Consider the following 18,701-nt stretch of genomic DNA (forward strand, 5'->3'; position numbering starts at 1 on the left):
GAAATTACATTTTAGGCAGAAATCAGCCAGAACGAGTTTGTTTTGCAGGTCCCAGTTGTGTGTTCGTGTGTGTGTGTGTGTGTGTGTGTCTGTCGAATTTAACTTGTCATTTGTTTTAAGGACAACGGAGCAAAGAAGCCTTTTTATTAAGTTTAGAGGTGAAGAGAGAAGCTGTTTAAACACAACCACAGAAGTTCTTCTGTGAAAAGTAGTTTTACATTCAGGGGTTTACACAGCTGACACGTTATAATGAAGTAAAAAGTTTGTGTGAAGAACAAAAGTTATATTCTCATGTGGATAAATGTAAAAATGTGTTTGCCTTTTTTGTCACCTGTGGTCTCTGATTTTCTCTGTAGGACTGCAGGTGTCCAGGGTCAGGACACCGGAGCAGCACTTCTTTGTGTTCTCATGGCCCTGCTTTGGCATGAAGTTCATCTAAAGATCGGAAAGTTTAAAAGCAAAAGTTAATAACTCCTCTTCATGTAAAAAACATGAAGAGGAGTGTGTGTGTGTGTGTGTGTGTGTGTGTGTGTGTGTGTGTGTGTGATATGAATGGCAGCATACAAGTGAGATGTAAAAATGTCCAGGACCGGTATTATATGAGGTTTAAATGCTCACATCATCAGGCTGAGGCTGGAGTCTCTGGGGCATCAGGAGGTCACAGACAGGCTCTCTGTCACGTTGAGAGCAAGGAGGAGGTTGTTAGGACCCAAGATGCAGTAAACCCCAGACGACACGAGGCAGGAGTTGGTATAAAGTAAAAATCCTTTATTTAGGAGGAGAACCAAAAATCCAAGGGAGCGAAGGCAAAAACCAAATAGCTAAACTAAGACAAAAATCCAAAAGCTCACCTTCTGAGCAGAGAACTAAAGACTGAGACTAAAGACTAGAGACAAAACAACGCTGACCAAGAAATACAATGGACCAACAACAACACAGAGACAAGACAGGGCTTAAATAGACTGGGAGGAACAATTAGGGAAACAGGAAGCAGGTGTGTGGAGTGAGGGCTGGAGGGAAGACAGGTGACAACAATTATCTAACTGGGGAAGCATAACCAAAGAAGGGCAGATAAACACAAAACTGAACTAAAAGACTGAGGGAATGACTCACACACACACAATCACACCCAAATACACTCACACACACTGAATTGGGGAATGGACACGCACGCACACACACTCACACACAAACACACACACACACACACACACACTGAATTGGGGAATGGACACGCACACACACACACACACACACACACACACACACACACACACACACACACACACACACACACTGAGTTGGGGAATGGACACGCACGCACGCACACACACTCACACTGAGTTGGGGAATGGACACGCACACACCCAAACAGACACAGAGCTGGGGACAAAGAGGCTGGAGCTACAACTGGAGGGGATGGGGATGATCGAATGCCTACAAACAGAAAACACATAAATGAGACGCAGACAAAGGACACATGAGGGCGCTATGAGACACAAAAGGGAATCTAGAGAGGGATGGAGGACACCAGGAGGCACATGAAGGAGGGGGCAGACGCAGACCATGACACTCTTCAGCTCCTCTGTAGGTGGATGTAGAAGTGTGCTTTTCTTGCTAAAATGAAGAAGAATAACATTTGAAAATAACATAATGTTCATAGTACACACCTGTGGCTGTCAGTAGAGATGAGGGGTCCACCCAGATGTGATCCTTATTAAATTTACTGGAATAAACGAAAACAAATAAAGTTTTGAGACATGAGATAAAGACACGTTATGCAGCGATAAGTATTACACACTGCCCTGTGATTGACAAAGGCATATTTACATGTATGAATGTTGATGGCCTTAAATAAAATTTCATTTCTTTAACCATTAATGAACCTGAATGAACTCCTGAAAAGGCAGAACCCAAAAACGGCCCTCTTCAGCCTGTTAGCATGGCAGCTAGTTAGCTCTCCAGTCAGAGGGAAGGGTCTGTGGCATGAGAAATGTCTAATACCAGTAATATTTATGTTATTTCAGCAGCAGCACTCTTGTATCAGCTGTAATATAAGTCAGTGTTTTGGAATAAATTATTAATAAAGTCCGTTAGCCTTCACAGTCAGGAGACCACAGGCAGCAAACATGAAGCTAATGTTAGCTGGCTAAGACGTGCTGGTGGACACTTCTACAGTACAGTAATATATTATATTTATAAAACACAAACAACAAAAGTGCTCAAGGTACAGAACCAAATTATTTAATTAATTAGCTGCGCGTTCTCCTGCCATCTGCTGCACACACACACACACACATACACACAAGGGATTGTCAGCTCTCAGAGCTCTGTGAAGCTGACGGGGGTCAGCTTCACAGAGTGAAGCTGTTATTTTCGTTAAGGAGTGTGCACGTACAGCATGCGCGCCTTGTGCACGAGCCTCCTATTGAAGCTGCCGTTACGCCTTTGGCCAGAGGGGGCAATCGCGAGCATAAAAATTCAAAACTCCGTAAAGTCCCTTTAAGTCACAGAATAAGCAATGATGAAGAAGAAAATTAAAAAGCAGTTTGGAAGATTGCTTATTAAATTTATGAGTCAAATTTGGCGGTGGTAATATGAAAATGAAATATCATTTCTGCTGCTGCATAATAATATGATTTTTGTTACACATACGCTTCCATATCGGAGGCCCGCAGAGTGCTGTCCCATGTGAAGTTGATAAAGTTCCTTCCAACACAATTACTGAACCCCACTTTGCGTTAACAAGCTATTAACGCAGATAGGACTTTGCTGTTGCCTGGAATATTTTACTGAGGATGTTTTTCCTCTCAGCATCAGATTACCTAAACCCAAACCAGATCTGTATAACTATCATCACCCTGTCTTTCTTTGAAGCGCATCTTCATCTACCCGCTACATCTGCTTCATTCCAAGTGGACAGCAATGAGGTTCCAAGCCCTTGCAAAGAATCTGCATATTTCCAGTAGTACATACTTGAACACTTTTGCTGAAAGATTTGTGCAATGATCAGATTTTTATTTTACTTCCACTAAAAGCTAATTTTAGGTCAGATTTTAAAGATAACGGGGCTTGCCATCAAACTTGAAAGCCCTCCCTCATTAATTAGGCCATTAGGCGGGATGGCTCCCTAGATACTTCCAGGCAAGCGACTTTCAAGTACATCAGGAGCTACTGGTAGCTCGTGAACAACGTGATGGAGATCCCTGCTTTAGGGGACACAGAAAGGAACACAAGCTGTTGAGACTGAAAACCGAAAACTCAGACTGGAATAAAACTATCTCAGGGATAAGGACTAAAATGGACAATCGTGACTGCAGTTGCTCTTGAACGTTTGGTAGAAAGGCATCCACACCATTATATCTGCATTTTCATTAGTTTTGACTGTGTTTGCTGGTGAAGAGCAAAATAAGATATTTGTTAAACATCAGCTGGAGCGCAGGTCTTCATTCACCGCACATAGAAAATAAACTCCAGGACGTGTTACAATACCCTGGGTGTAAAGTACTCTTAACAAGGTGTTTTTTTTAATTAATTTTATTCCCTGACTTTATCAGTAAAACTGCTGATATGGACAAGGGAGATACATTGATGGTCCTTATTTTAACTGTTTAACAAGTTAGGCTAGAAGGGGAACTGCTTCTTAAAACTGAGCTTTTTAAGATCACTGTAACCCCAAATGCTTTGCAGCAACATAAATGTTGGTGGATAGAGCTGGCCCCTCCTGATTATGAGGTTGATGACATGTTGAAGATGCTGAAAAGCACTTTGAGTGGTTGGTGGGACTGGAAAAGCGTTCTATAAATACACTTGTGTTTTGACAGCAGCTCTCTTTTTTAGTGGGAGTTTGTTGTCTTTTCATAACCACATAATTGTGTTTTTTGTCAATCCGTCATCAATTTATCATCCAACTGTGTGTCCTCTTGGAGATGCCTCTCATTTTGATGGTGTTGCCACTTTTATTCAGATCATGGTGTTGGACTGGAGGTCCTACCTGAAGCTGTTGGTTTCATTTGACCAAAAACAAGAAGGAGGGGGTCATCATTTAGTATTTTGATGGAGTTTTACACATGCTCTGATGTGAATTGTGAATTTCTCTGTTGAACTGTCTGATTTCATGGGTAAGAAATTCCACATTTACAAATGTATTCATTAGATTAGCCGTTCGTTCTTCACATACAGATTTGTGGATGCAAACTCGTCTTGCTGCCAAACATTCTGAGATTCTGCAGCAGACCACTGGCACAACAGGTTCGGCAGCAGCGACTGTTGCATCAACAGCGGCCTGCAGTCGAACTAAACACACAGATGCACCTGTTTACAGCGATTATCTGAAGGGAAAACTGGATGTGTTGTGTTTATGTGTTGATGCTGCTGTTTATAGAACCTGCACAAACAAACTCATTGCAATAAAGTCAAACGGACACGTAGGAACCCAGAATGAAGGGTCAGCTAGAGCTTCTCGCTGCTGCTGCTGAATGTGTGTGTTGCTCTAATGGAGCTTGTGAGATTTATCTCAGGTCAGAGAGCTTCTGCTGTGCTCAAGACGTGTCAGGGTTTAATTTAGCCTGGAAACCTGACTCTCGGCCTTCTCCGTCAGCTCCTTCCCAAAGGCTAAGGGCAGATCGGGGAGGGGTGGGGGGTGGGGGTCTTTGGGCTGTAAAACAATAGTGTCTGAGCACACCTGTGAAACACAACATCAGTGCTGACTAAAGTCAGACGTGGTGGACACGCTGGTGCGCAGACAGTCGATCCAGGTTGAGATGGCATGAATGCATCCACGTGTGTGTCCGTGTGCAGGTGGGGCTGGTGATGGTGGGGACTGGGCAGCAACGAGGTTTCATGTGAAGGATGAGAACCGGATAATCCTCCAGGTGGGATCATATTTCTAAATATTTCATTAGTGATGCACTGATATGAAATTGTTGGGCCGATAACGATATCCGATATCAAGATTACTGTTATGGCTGATACTGATATACTGACATTAATGCTTGTAAAATCAGCTGATTTTGTATAAAATGAAAATGGATGAAAGAAGCTACAGAGATAAGGAGACGTGGATGTGGGACCATGAACAGAGACGATGGGGTTTACACATTGGATCACGCGTGGGACTGCATCATCGGAGAGGGGGGAGCAGGCAGCAGAGGGCGACAACGTCCTCTGCTGCCCGCGGATAAACGGAGTAGGCAGTGACGCCACCATCATGGGATGTTTTGCAGTCGGCAAACGAAACTGTCAGCAAGGTAAAGAGAAACATTATCTGTGTTTTAAAAAAGAACCAAAAATGGAATTAGAAACTAGACACAGTAAGAACGTACCAAAGCTATAAAATGAAAATGATTAAAGCTGAATTTACGTTATTATGTACACACACAACACACACATTTACACTTCTGAGATGATAACAACCGGTATGAGGACTGGGGTGCAATAAATATGTACAAAACTACAGCCTATAGAAGCTCTTTTATGTAATGTCAGGAATGCAGAACTGTCAAGTACAAAGGTGGCAGGAACGGCCAATCACACGTTAGCAAGTATCAGCAGAGCCAATAGATGAGCTTACGGGTGGTTCTAATGGCAAAAGGCTTCAACACGAGCATTTTTTTTCTGCTTGGTCCTAGTGCTCAACCAGCGTCTCTTTAATATAGCAGAATATTGTTTTTGCACGGTAAAAAGTGCAGGGGACAAATGGCCTGACCTAAATATTTAGTTTATAAACTAATAATTTACCTCTTAATTAAATATTTAGTTACCAATATGGGATATCTAACATTTATAAATGCATGAATAACATGGTGAAAATATGACTAGTATTAGATAACTAGGAATAAACAGCTCCAACGCTGGCTTGCTGCTAACCGCTTCGTGTTTGAGCACATTTGTTTGATCATGTGACGAGCTCATTTCTTCTTCTGCGGTCGCCCGGTAAACATATTTGGCAGCGGCGCTCTGGTGGCGCAAAATATATTACACCCAGCGCAGCAGAAGGACTTGAAGCAGTTAACTGGGAAAAACTACTTTACCCGGTTACAACATTAACAGCAATTAACCAGTTAGCTACGTGCATCCCTACCACCTCATATCAGAACAGGACTTTCTCTTTATCTGAATTTTCAAGCTTTTTGGATCGTTAAAAATGTTGCTCTATATGTGCCCTTTTTAACTTTGAGCACCCGCCCCTTCAAAGGTCTGTGCACGGCCCTGTTTCTGCCTGTCTTACAAAAACTAGAAGTAACAGCGCTGCAGCTGAGGCCTGTGTCCCAGCTGCAACACATTTTCTTCCCAGCAGATGTGACTTCACTCAGCTCCTGCTCAGCGCCTCCCTGCCGTGGGACAGCGCAGCACTCAGCCACTCGTTGCTGCTTATTGAGGAAGTTAATGATTAGAACTACAAGCAATGAGGCTACTTTTTAATATATTCATAATATTAACACATTTTCTTATCCATGTGCTTCCTGAAAAAGTCGTGTTTGTGGACAGATAAATGAACAATTTGATGTTTTAGCAGGTTTCTTCTGAACATTTAAGACAAATGTTTTGAGGTCAGTGTGTCAGGATTGTTTTCTCTGCTCCCTGCTTCCAGTAGCTCAGGATATGGGTGATATAGGCGATATGGCCGAAAATCAATATCATGATATATTGAGGATTTCACCTGGAAATCGCTCTATAAATAATGATTGATTGATTGATTGATTGATTGATTGATTGGAGACACCAAATCACCATTTTTACGATAAAATCCACGTTTTTTACCCCAATACCCAATGACGCTAAATCAAAATGCTGAAATAAAAAGCTAAATGTACATATCGAGAAAAACACAGTATATGATCCTTTCCACAGAAGCAGCCGTATAAATTAAAGCCTAGACTCTCCTCTTTACAACAATACAAGCACCATTACTCCACCTGCTAAACTCATGAAATCAAAAGCATAAATTCAGTCTTACCTTTGCTGGTTTATGGTCATAATAATCCGTGTTATAGTAAAAAAATAAAATAAAATCACTTTGTTTGTGTAATCCAATGTCCTAACGTCACACTGAGCTGATTCCTGATTGTCGGGCTTTTTTCTACCTGCTGAGTGTTTTGCAAGTCTCTGATGCCAGATTCCATCATTTTCCAGTTCTTCATAATAAAAAACTCCATGAGGTGACATAACTGTGCTGCAGTGAAAATAAATGCAAACAACAAAGACCACGAAAAAAACATATTTTATGAATTTATTTGGTGTTTTCCTCATATTCAATTAACATTCTGGGTTTTTTACATTGCAAACTGTGATTACAGTAATTTTGCCTGTGAAAAATGCATCTATCTTAATATCACTTTGTTCTGTCATATAGTATCAAATCATGCTTCTAAATCTGACTGACTGTGTGTGTGCAGGGCCTCTGTAGCTGCCCGTGAGAACGCCTGAAACATGGCTGAGTAAGTTAAACACCCAAACTCATGAAAGAAAACCAGTTAGTAGATATTTTTATGTCATTCTGTCCCAACACACAGGGTCCAGAGGATGCAGAAGAAGACCAGCACCATGTCTCTGACCATCTCCTCATCCTCTTCTGCATCCTCCTCTTGGGAACGCTCTGTGTGCTCCTCCTCCTCCTCATCATCACTGACTCAGAAACACTCTAGCCTGGTGCAGCCGCTCTGCATCAGCCCACAGAGGGTAAATACTTCCATCATCAGTAGTGTGCTCTCACTCACTCGATGCCTCATTGACCGTGTAAACAGTTCCACGTGGCTCTCAGGCAATTCCAGACAGTAGATGAATTTAATGATGTTTGCTGTGTTCAGACTCAGAGTCCTCTCTACAATCAGCAGTATTTAGGAAACGGCGTGACCCCCACCTTTGTCAAGGTAGAAAGACGTCTCCTTCTGTAAATCTCAACTGTTTCTGTATGAATCTGTTCGGACATCAGTTATGGTTCCTAACCTTCATCTTCCTCATCCTGTCCCAGTGCCTCCATGATGTGTCAGCAGTGAAGGGTCAGCTGGTGGTCCTGGAGTGCAGACTGAGGGGGACTCCTCCGCTGCAGGTCATGTGGTATCGGGAGGATGAACAAATACTGGATTCAGATGATTTCAGGATACTGCGCAAGAGTGAGTGTGTTTGGCTGGTAGAGGGAGGTCTATTATAAACTGAAAAACCTCAGTTTGGAAAAATGGAGATTAATTCTGACTGCTGAACTAACAGCTAGTCTTATGATGTGTCCAAACCCAGGAGCTGCACCCTTCCACTGCCAGGTTGTAGGGGTTAGGTTGAATATGTCACAGCAAAGCAACGAGGCTGTCCAAACACCTCAGGCTACTCAGCAAATGTGTTCCTATCGTCCTCAAAATTCAAGGACTCATCATGAAGTTTATACGTCTCCATCAGCTCAGTTGCAGAGTAGTGCACACGCATTGATGGAGACACTTTCCTTTCAGACTTCGTGGCCTGGGGAGTGTTGCAAATCAATTCCTCGTTAGGACAACAGAGGGCGTTGCTGTTTCCACCATTACAGTCACGTTTCCGGTCCACAACAGTGTATTTACTATTGTGTGTTTATATTCTGTTCATGTATTACAGAGACTTTTTAACACGGGCACATTTGTCCCACATTCTCCTGCACCTCATCATGCAGTCGCCACCCCTAAACCCATGTCTCCCGTCATTTCCATCCACGAATAAATTGCTTGTGGCGTATCTTTGTAATCATTCAGCCACGTGTGTATATAAGTGTTTAAATCTCCAGACTTCTTCTGCAAGACAATCTCTGATCTGCTCTATGTCTGTCACCAGAAATCTTCAACCCTCTTTGTACGTTTGCTTTGTTTGTGGTCAAAAATAACAAGTAAAAACAAGTTCTTATGGTTCCTGTTTTACTTCATGTGTTGCGTCTAAGTTTGGTTTGAACTTTCGTTTCGAGCCGCTGTGGTTAATAGATGATAGGACATTCGCTGAGGAAAAGGTGGGAATAAAAATGAAGGCTAGGCCGCTCACTTCTGGTCTTAGCGGTGGACAAAGGACCTGGTCTAAGTGGACCAGGTCTTTACAAGGATGGTGCCCCTGAATGTGGATAGTGTTGCTATTTTTAGGGAGTTTTTAGTTCACTCTAGCTATTCTTTTTCAAAAAAGCTAACAGCAACAAATGTTCTGGTGTTTTGGGAGACTTCTCAACGACCACTCACGGATGACTCATTCCTTCCTCCAGCTGTAGTCAGAGCAGCACCCCTCTGAGTCCACATCGCAAAGGAATAACAAACGCATGAAGCTGCCACTGGCCAGGCCTGGCCTGGTTCACTGTCAACCTTAAGGAGGACGGTTAAAATTGTGATGTTTAAAAAAAGAACCAACAGCTTAAAGTTCATTTGAAGTTTCAAACTTATTTTGTGTGATTTCCTTTTTACTACATTTAATCTCTTCCATAATGCTTTTCTTCTCTCTCATGGTGTCTATTACAAATATAGGGCTTCCACACTAGCACCAGTACTACTCCGCCTAGATACGGTAGGGAGTGTTCACATCTGCAAAGCCTGGATTTTTTCCGGTCGTTTGTTCAGCCCTCTTCCCAAGGCGAGCTGCTTCGGGCTGAAATGGACCAATACACCCACTGCCAACTGTCTGGAAAACTCAAATTCACGCCTGCCATTAGGGGGAGTTTCAGATTGGCAGACGAATAGAATAAGCCAGCAGGGGCTTCCCGCATGCTCGATTCATTATCATTTTGGTTACTGGTGAGGAAACGCCTCTGACTGAAGCCGTCATTTTTTTCACCGCTGCCAGGCTTGAGCTGCGCCAGGAAAGACACAGCCGAGCAGTATGGAATATCAGAGTCAGGGTGTCCAAAAGCAACATTGCCCTAACCCTTTGTTTAATTTAAGGTAGACACCACAGACTTTTCTGCACATCTTTTGCCCCACCCACATGCTCGGAGATGCATTCATGACGTCACTGATGTCTTTGCACTAATTTTACACGCCATTTTTGGAGACCATCCATATGCTCAGTCCCATCTGCATTCCTAAGGATGTGTGTAATCACTGGGTTGACACCATGGATGTTGTGGGATTGTCGGTCTCTAAAAACCACTAAAAGAACCTTAAAATCAAGAACCTCAGGGGTGGTGGTCCCTTTATTAACAAAGGGAACCAGATAAATCTCACTCCTCAGCCTCCCAGGAATGGTACTGGAGAGAGCAATGTGGTTTTCATCCTAGCCGTGGAACGGTGAAACAGCTCTTCATCCTTGCTAGGGTATGGAACGTGATCTTAAATTCACTTAGACAAATGTATGTTTGTTTTACAGAGGCCAGCTCTGCCTCGGTGCCTGGTGAGTAATAAACACTGACTGAGTCAAGTACAGCGGTAGAAGGAGGAAATGTTTTCTCTAAGCCATTCGGAGGAAGGATTTCTGTGACCTTGATGCAGCTGTGTTCATCTGGACAGAGGAGCTGTGTACGCTGGTGATCACCGAGGCTTTCCCTGAGGATTCAGGCCTGTTCAAATGTGTCGTCATCAACTCTTTCGGCACAGTCTCCTGCTCTGCCATGCTGGAGGTTTACAACGGTATGATATACATTTACTGCCCGTCTTCGCCTACATCATCCATGTTCATGCTTTCAATCCTGCCTCCATGTAGACCTGGAGGAGCAGCTGAACGTCGAGGCCATCCACCAGCAGGAAGCGGGTTGTCACAGACAAGAAGAGGCAAAACTCCATGAAGGAACTTCTTCCCCCAGGAGTGAGGACATTCCTCCTGTGCTGCCTGACTGTGTGAACCTTCCTCCTCCAGAGTGGCCTGAGAGCCCATTAGAAGACAACATCCCAGTAGCAGAGTGAGTGAGTCAGGTCCAGCTGGCATTTACAAACATGAAATCGCTCAGATGCATAAAAATTTTTTTTGTAAACCAGAAAATGAATATATTATTATTACGGCTGGGCGGTATAGAAAAAATTTCATATTGCGGTTTTTCTATAAGTCATATGGGTATGGCGTTATTTGTTTTCCATTTGACACTCCAGGTGTTGCCATGGGAACAAGCAAACACTGCACCAGTCTGAATCAAAATGTGTCAGCTACAGAGGTGCTGTTTCCTAGGCTACATCTGTTAGCAAGACATCAGAGTAATGAAAACGTTTAGAATAAGAACCTTACTGTGCTAGGCTAGCCTGGCAAATCATCCAGTATATGAGAAAATATAGTCTTGCCATGACCCATAGACAGAGCTCAGTTTTGGGGCAGAATTTACAGTTGTCTTTCAAACTGTGTCCGCATGCTATTGGAGAACAAACAATGTGACTTACTTACTGCTATGGATGTCAGTCAACGGGGAAGTCCACCAATACACTGTCATATAAGACGCAAATACATCTTTTTTTCTAAATGAAGTATTTAAGTACCTCTATCTGCTCTTGACTCAAAGAAAAGCCCAAGTATAAATAGTTCAAAGTTGATGCCAAAGCCGTTTCAAATGAGTTGCTGCAATCTTTGTCGACAGAGTGATAGAAAGCTGCGATTGGCAAGACACAAAACTGATCCGGCCAAAGGTAGACGTGTTGAGGCTCCAAGAGAGCAAGGTTACACCGTCGACATATATACTGGACAATTCATGTCCATAGGCTCCAGTTATAAGGTTTGGTGCCAAAATGGGAGGTGGCCACCACCGCCATTTTGATCGTGTCACAGGTTCCGTCAAACCCAGATAAGTCCAAAAAAAGGGAAAAGAGGTGGAGCTGAGGGTGGGGCTGTAAGGCTGGGATCAAATGACGACACCCGTCAAACTGAAGCAATGTAGCTACAAGCTAACCCAAAGCTAACGCGGAGGTGGGAGCTAAGCTAACGGAGGTAGCTACCTAACTACAACCGGAGTTAACTGTGCACAACACCGGAGCTTCTCAGTCAGAGATATGCCGGGCTGACCGCTGGGTAAAACCGGGTGGAAAACAGAGGTCTTCTGAGAGCTCCACAAGCCGGCAGCGGCGCAGCAGACAGGTGCTGCGATCAGAGATGCATTGAGCTGCAGCTGAAGGGAGGTAGACCATACCGATAGTCGGAATACAGCTCGACCAACATGTCATAATTCAACCCATTTTCAAAAATGCAGCGTTATGTTAAATGCACTGGGTTTTACCCTATTACATTTAAATTTCATGGTTAAACAGTACATGCAAAAATCTAAGCTCAGCTAGTGCAAGAGCGGCAATGACCTAAAATACATAAATATAATTTTACTTACTGAAAAATGGACGCACTATTAGTGCAATTAATATCACAGCAAGTCATTTTGTCCAACAAACGGCACAAATAATATCCAAAAAAGAACGCACAAATGGCACAACTAATGGTCTAAGGTGAGGGACTGAGAATGGCGGAACAGCTTTAAGGCGAGACCGAGGCTCAGGCTGAGGCCTTTCCCTGGAGCTAGCTCTGCGGTCACGTGGGTCTGATGCTCATTAATTATACAGAATTTTAGGCTTTTAATACACTTAAACAGAAGAGTGACAAAAATGCACCCCCCTCAGAGATGTCATGAGTTTAAACTAGATCTATTAAACCTAAAACATGTTTTGGTACCAGGCTGTAAACATGTTTATTTCTGCTGTGAAATTGGAGTCATGGGAGTCAATGAGGATTTGCTCGCTTCTGACACCAGCCCCCAGCGGATGAGGGTGGAACTGCAATTTTTTTCACTTCCGTGTTGGCTTCATTTTGAGACCCGAATTATGGGGGCTTGGGTTAGACAGACTAGAGCCCTGCACTGAAGCCCTAGGCCCTCGGGTCGGCCCGGCCCGATGGCCCTCGGGCCAACGACTGTGTAATTACCTCGGACACGGGCCGGGTCAGGCGCCTTTATTTTTAATCAAATTCATTTTAAAAAATGTAAACAATTAAACCAGGGGTCGGCAACTTGTTCCCATCAAAGAGCCATTATTACCCATTTCATACAGTAAATGTGCACATATGCGCTGGGAGCCACAGCAGCTGCGGCGTTGTGGGCGGGGCCTACCCTCAGACAGCAGAGAGCTGCTCACAACAGGTGACAGCAGCCGGTACCGGTCGCTCGTGTACGTCAAAGCTATCTTTCATAAGACGATAATCAATAAAACGATTTATATAAAGTGGATCCAGAAGTTGTAGCCCGTCTCTGACGACAATATTTATATTTTTTTCACCCTGTTGGTGGTTTTACTGAGCAGGTGCCACTTTTGTCATACGTTTCTTTTTAAAACATGTTTAGACTGTTTAGAATACAAATCCAGGCTCTGTCACGTTTGATTGTTGTAATTAAACTTTGTAGGTGGGGAAGGTCAGAAAAGGATCCGATCATTTTGTTTTTCCCTCATTTACAGTGACGGAGATAACGGCGCAGTGCGCCTGGCTCTGGTGTTAATCAAGTTAAATTATATCTGTTTTCACAAGTAAACAGAACAGTTAAAAGCAGGGCTTGTGTTGACCGGATAGTTCCCGTATTTGACCGTTTATTTTGACAGAGAAAGAATAGAAAGAATTACCCCGACGCATGCAGACGAACTGACATTTTATTCTACACACATCACAGATGTAGCTAAATCGCTCAAGAAAAGATTCCCATCTGAACATCTGTGCTGGACACTGCTCAGTGCAGCTCGCTGTTAGCGTGTACTACATAAGGTCCACAGCGAGCTGAAGATGTGGAGAGGGGCTTGGAGCGCGTTGCAGAACCAGAGCGCATGCGGGAAGATTCCTCCGACTGAATTCAGTCGGAGGAATCTTCCCGCTGATCTGAATCTGATGCGGCTCTCTGTGCTTGTAAAATAATGAATGGATATTTAAATAAAATGCTTTATATTTTACTGAATTAATTTTATATCTGTAAGTCAATTCTTTGTAAAGATTGTCTGCGTAAACCTGAACAGGCCCAACCCAGTCTTACTGTGAGACCGGGTTGACGGGTCACGCTTGTGCGTAATCATATGCGCTTTCTGAGCTGACGAGGATGTGAGATTCTGGGCTTCTCCTCAGACGGCTCCAGGATGTGTCGCCACATTGGAGACAGGAACAAGCACTATTCAGCCAAAGTTTCATAATCAGGGAACATTTTCTAAGTGACAAGTCTCTCTGAGAGACCGGGTTTGGAAAACACTCGCTTCAGTGGGAGGAATCTTCCCGCATGCGCTCTGGTTCTGCGACGCGCACCAAGCCAATCTCCACAACTTCAGCTCGCTGTGCACATATGCGCTGACAGCGAGCTGCGTTGAGCAGTGTCCAGCTCAGATGTTCAGATGGGAATCTTGGGTGATTTAGCAACATCTGCGATGTGTGTAGAATAAAATGTCAGTTCGTCTGCATACGTCGGGGTAATTCTTTCTATTCTTTCTCCGTCAAAATAAACGGTCAAATACGGGAACTATCCGGTCAACACAAGCCCTGCTTTTAACTGTTCTGTTTTCTTGTGAAAATTGTTGGAAAGAGATAAAATTTAACTTGATTACCACCAGAGCCTGCACTGTCATCTCCGTGACGGTAAACGAGGGAAAAACAAATTGATCGGATCCTGCACGTCCTTTAACACATTGGTCAGGATTGACGCACTTTGTTTTCGTTTAGTTGGTTAAAAAAAAGTCGGGCTCGGGTCGGGCCAGAGAATCCTGAAAACCTTTTCGGACCGGGTCGGGCTGGGGCTCCACCCCTTCGGGCCGGGCCGGACATGGGCTCAGATTTTAGGCCCGTGCAGGGCTCTAAAAGACGTCCAGCGCAACTTTTTTGCCTTTGCTATCTGTCTAGATTTCTAGGCTAGCATTACATGTCTGTTAAAAAAAATTGTTAAATGATAAAGACATGAAGTGCATTTTTGAACATGCCATGTCAGTCAGTTAATCACTTGTTGTAATATAATTTCAAGCACCAAATCAGCACAAACAGCGACTGTCATCCCCATTTATGAAGTTGCAGTTGATAGGGCTGTAGCGACGCCTCGATGACGTCGACGGCTCGATTCAAAAAATTTGTCGACGTCAGATCCGGTAGTTGACGCACCGCGCCCACTTGTTGCATCCACAGGAGTTTGTAAATAGAAGAGGAATCTGCATGTTTCTCCTCTAGTTCGCCCTCTGCTCCACCTTCACTAACATCTCCGCCAAATACCGAAGACCCGGAATAATGTCTGTCCGCTACTAGATTCCTTTCCTGTTTTGCCCGCCTTCGTCTCCCGGCAACGGACAACAACTTCCGGGGTCAGATGCGCTGCTCCGTCTCTATCGCAGATGTAGAACATCACCGGGAGCGTTTCTCCCTTCATAAAGGAGCTTCTTTCAGACATTAGGAGAGCTGTTTTGGTGGTAGCAGTCTCTCCTCTGTGCTGGTCTGTTTGCTGCTGGGTGTTTTTGGTTTATTTAAACTTGGTAACTTGAACTTAATGTTGGTAAAGCTACTGTTAGCATTTTTGCTAACAGCTTCTTGCGTTTGGATAAGCTGTTACATTTTGGTTTAGAGTTCATCTTTTTTTTGTGGCGTAGATCTCCCTTTTATTACATTTAGAGTGTTGTGGGTTTTTGGTTTCGTTTAAGATATCACCTTCAGTTTGGTTTAACCACCCAGTTTAGAGTTGGACCTTTGGAGATTATTTTGGTCCAGAACCCTGTAATCTTTGCCCAGTGGGACATCCCTACTTATTTGTACTTTTGTTTTAATTCCCCACAGGCAGAATTAGTTTTATTATTCCCAACCTGTGGATGGAAAGGTTTATGTTGTTTTGTAGTTGTAAATAAACCTGATCATCATTTTAACTTTTAAATCCCGTTATTGTCCCTTCCTTTTTGCACACGAGCCAAACTCCCCAGGAAGGGTCGTAACACCACTCGCCTCACTCACATTATTGACCAAAACAAGCAGCATGGAGACACTCCATCTTCAACCACCTCTCAGGCAGCAGCCTGCACTCCCAAGTTCTACACGTCACCAGAACATAACCAATCGCAACACAATAAAAGCAGTGTTTTACAAAATGGAAGGCCTGTAGTGTTTATTCTCTTACAGTAACAATTTATCAATTTTTTTGAGGAATTTATTAGAGATTTTTTGGTTTTTATTAACTGTGCAATAGAAAAATAATCATTAGATTAATTGTCTAAATAGTCATTAGAATAGTCAACTATTCGATAAAATAATCGTCAGAATAATCGTTTTAAAAATAATCGTTTACCCCCAGCCCTAGCAGTTGATGATGCAATGCTAACTGTCCCAATTCGGTATTTTTTGCACACTTGCTGACTATGCACTGGAAGCCTTCCGTGTACTTCCACCAAGTGCACTAGGATGGGGCTGGGTGTTAATGTGTAGCAGTGAAACTGGTTGCCGCTGAAATGCTTTCCCATTGCAAAGGTTCTGAACATTGTTCAGCTGAATACCATTTATACACAGTTATACAGTTTACTTCACAGGCCTAATTATAACCGCAGTTTTTAAAGAGCAAATTGCAAGTTAGAGACTCCCAATGTTTAGAGAAACATAATAAAAATTTGTTTTAAACATTGTTTTACACATACATAAATTATTTAGGCTTTTAGAGTCCTTTTAGTGAGATTTTTTTTTTTTTTGGCCAAACCAAGTGGCGTCAGCTGAGGGAGTCCTGTTAGCTTAATCCAGAGAAACATATGGATTCTAATGCGGCTCTGACACAGAGGAAACTTCAAATGTTTATAATTCTGCTTGTGATGGACCAAAACCATAAAGTTATGAGTTTGCTGCTCGCCGCAGAGAGCAGAGACAAACCAGAGGGACAAACAATCGGCCAAAGCAGAGATCGAGGAGAAGCAGCGGGGGAACAGCGGGTGAGTTAACGATGCTAGCTTAAACTTGTTTGCTAACAGATTACTATCATGCGCCAGACAGTTAAAATAGTATCGGTCAGTTAATATAATATTAATACTAATGAGCGTCTGTCAGCGGTCTCATACTCATTAATATCTGTTCACATAACATAGTTTAGCGCTTAGAGTGAGGGAGAGAGACGCCCGTCATCCGGTTCTGGAGCTCATGCGGGCTTCTGTGAGCTGGATCCGACCAAGACACCAGTGAGCCAGTCCAGCTGGTATTTTTAAAAGCTACACACAATCCTTCCCTGGAGGTCCGCGGCGGTTCTGATCTGGTTCTGACCCAGAAACCAGCTCTAATGGCCCACTAAGCAGTGCGTCTCTTCTGATGGTCGGTTCTGACCTGGTTCTGACAGTGATCCGAGCTCCAGAAAGCCACATTTAATTTTGTAAACCCCGTCATGGGTCTCCGGAGCCCAGCATGGACCTCCCTGACCCGATACCGACCGATGTGGGCTACAGGAGTCCGTGTTTTCAGCTGCACAAAACGCCGTCAGGCACGGAGATAGAGGCGCTGTTTCTCTTATCTGGAAACCCGTGGACTCGAGGTCCAGACAGGCTGGAGTTGGTGCAGCCTTCACACACTATAGTTTATCAACATGAACACAATCCAACACTAGTAAACACACACACTGACTGGATACCATGATGACCTCTCTACCCTAAAACTAGCCACTCTCCACACTGAGCTGAGGCAGCACCGAGCTTCTAACTCCCTTTGGTTACGTTAGAGGTTCACATTTAGAAAAAAGAGCCTTTTTAGAAGCTTTGCTGAGAAAGGCCACTTTTTACTAGAAAACTCTGCTGTTATGTATTTTAAAACTAAATATCCACAATAAGCATTTCAAATAGTATTTTTGTACAGCATTTTATATGAATTAGAAATTATTTTTTTTACCTGCAATATGCTCTTTAAAATAAAATCCTCTTCATTTCCAGTCGACAAACCATGGGTGCTCTGTTTTTAAACATTCTTATCTGTTTGGTGTTTGCAGCCACTTATTACAAGCAGACATTTACTACCAATTATTATTTTTTGACCACCAAAAGACAGACTTGTCTAGGGATGTACAAATACAGATGATTCACCTTTGGACTCAATACACTTGAATGTAGCCACCCAACACCACACCTCATCAGCATTAGGTAAAAGACAGCGAACACAGTTGACTTTGCAGATATTGAGCTAAAATGTGGTGTAACAGTAGCTGATATTCACAGCATAGTCTCAGAACACCTAAAATACGTAGAAGATCTTTGGCATTAATGTATTTGTCTTTTAGCAGACCACTGTATGGATTTTAATGAAACTCTTGAAGTAGTTATTGAAGGTATATGCACAACCTGTCAATCGTTGGTTACAACCCAGTTCACGTAAGCTGCCAAGATAACTGAATTTAGTGAAAAAATGGCTATAACTAAGTCAGTTTTATAAATACTGAGCTAATGTGGTACAGACTAACTTGCAACACTAGTGTCAACATAAAATTCATCATCGAAATAGGCTTTATATTTTTTTATATTTTCACATCTTATAGATTTGTTGATCTTTCATAGGCAATATTTTGATGAGTTGTTTTAAAATGTTGACTATTTGACAGAGGTGTGGACACGAGTCACATGACTTGGACTCAAGTCATTATTTTCACGACTTCTGACTTGACTTGATAAAATATTTAAAGACTTATGACTTGACTCGGACTTGAATGCCAATGACTTGCGACTTGAATTGACTTGCATCTGTTGACTTGAGCATACCGGTATTTGATATTTTAGCACAAAAGTGGCCCGACATGGACAAAATCCATAAATCATTCTTTGTTCTGGGTTTGATTTACTGCTAAATGCAGCAGC

The 18,701-nt window shown here is 43.0% G+C and overlaps 1 protein-coding gene and 1 long non-coding RNA gene across 5 annotated transcripts in view; one reads left to right on the forward strand and one right to left on the reverse strand.

Annotated features, from left to right (window-relative positions):
• Nucleotides 1–18,701, forward strand: part of myot (myotilin) — a 41,232-nt gene that overhangs the window by 7,114 nt on the left and 15,417 nt on the right. For 2 of the 4 annotated variants that reach the window (XM_054738841.2, XM_054738843.2), the window contains 7 exons: nucleotides 7,398–7,439; nucleotides 7,515–7,680; nucleotides 7,809–7,871; nucleotides 7,973–8,114; nucleotides 10,303–10,326; nucleotides 10,443–10,562; nucleotides 10,636–10,831. In XM_054738841.2, coding sequence (XP_054594816.2) covers nucleotides 7,432–7,439; nucleotides 7,515–7,680; nucleotides 7,809–7,871; nucleotides 7,973–8,114; nucleotides 10,303–10,326; nucleotides 10,443–10,562; nucleotides 10,636–10,831 — 719 coding nt within the window. In that variant the 5' untranslated portion in view covers nucleotides 7,398–7,431. Of the gene's footprint in view, nucleotides 1–4,800; nucleotides 4,875–5,015; nucleotides 5,250–7,397; nucleotides 7,440–7,514; nucleotides 7,681–7,808; nucleotides 7,872–7,972; nucleotides 8,115–10,302; nucleotides 10,327–10,442; nucleotides 10,563–10,635; nucleotides 10,832–18,701 lie in introns of those variants that run through there. The other 2 variants (XM_054738842.2, XM_070553224.1) reach the window with 2 other exon arrangements.
• Nucleotides 332–1,728, reverse strand: LOC129162554 (uncharacterized). The gene is made up of 3 exons (XR_008562565.2): nucleotides 1,671–1,728; nucleotides 619–673; nucleotides 332–435 (listed from the first exon to the last, which is right to left on the reverse strand). It is a non-coding gene; the product is annotated as an uncharacterized lncRNA (long non-coding RNA).

Source organism: Nothobranchius furzeri, chromosome 1 (assembly GCF_043380555.1).
Source record: "Nothobranchius furzeri strain GRZ-AD chromosome 1, NfurGRZ-RIMD1, whole genome shotgun sequence".
Classification (NCBI taxonomy): Eukaryota; Metazoa; Chordata; class Actinopteri; order Cyprinodontiformes; family Nothobranchiidae; genus Nothobranchius; species Nothobranchius furzeri.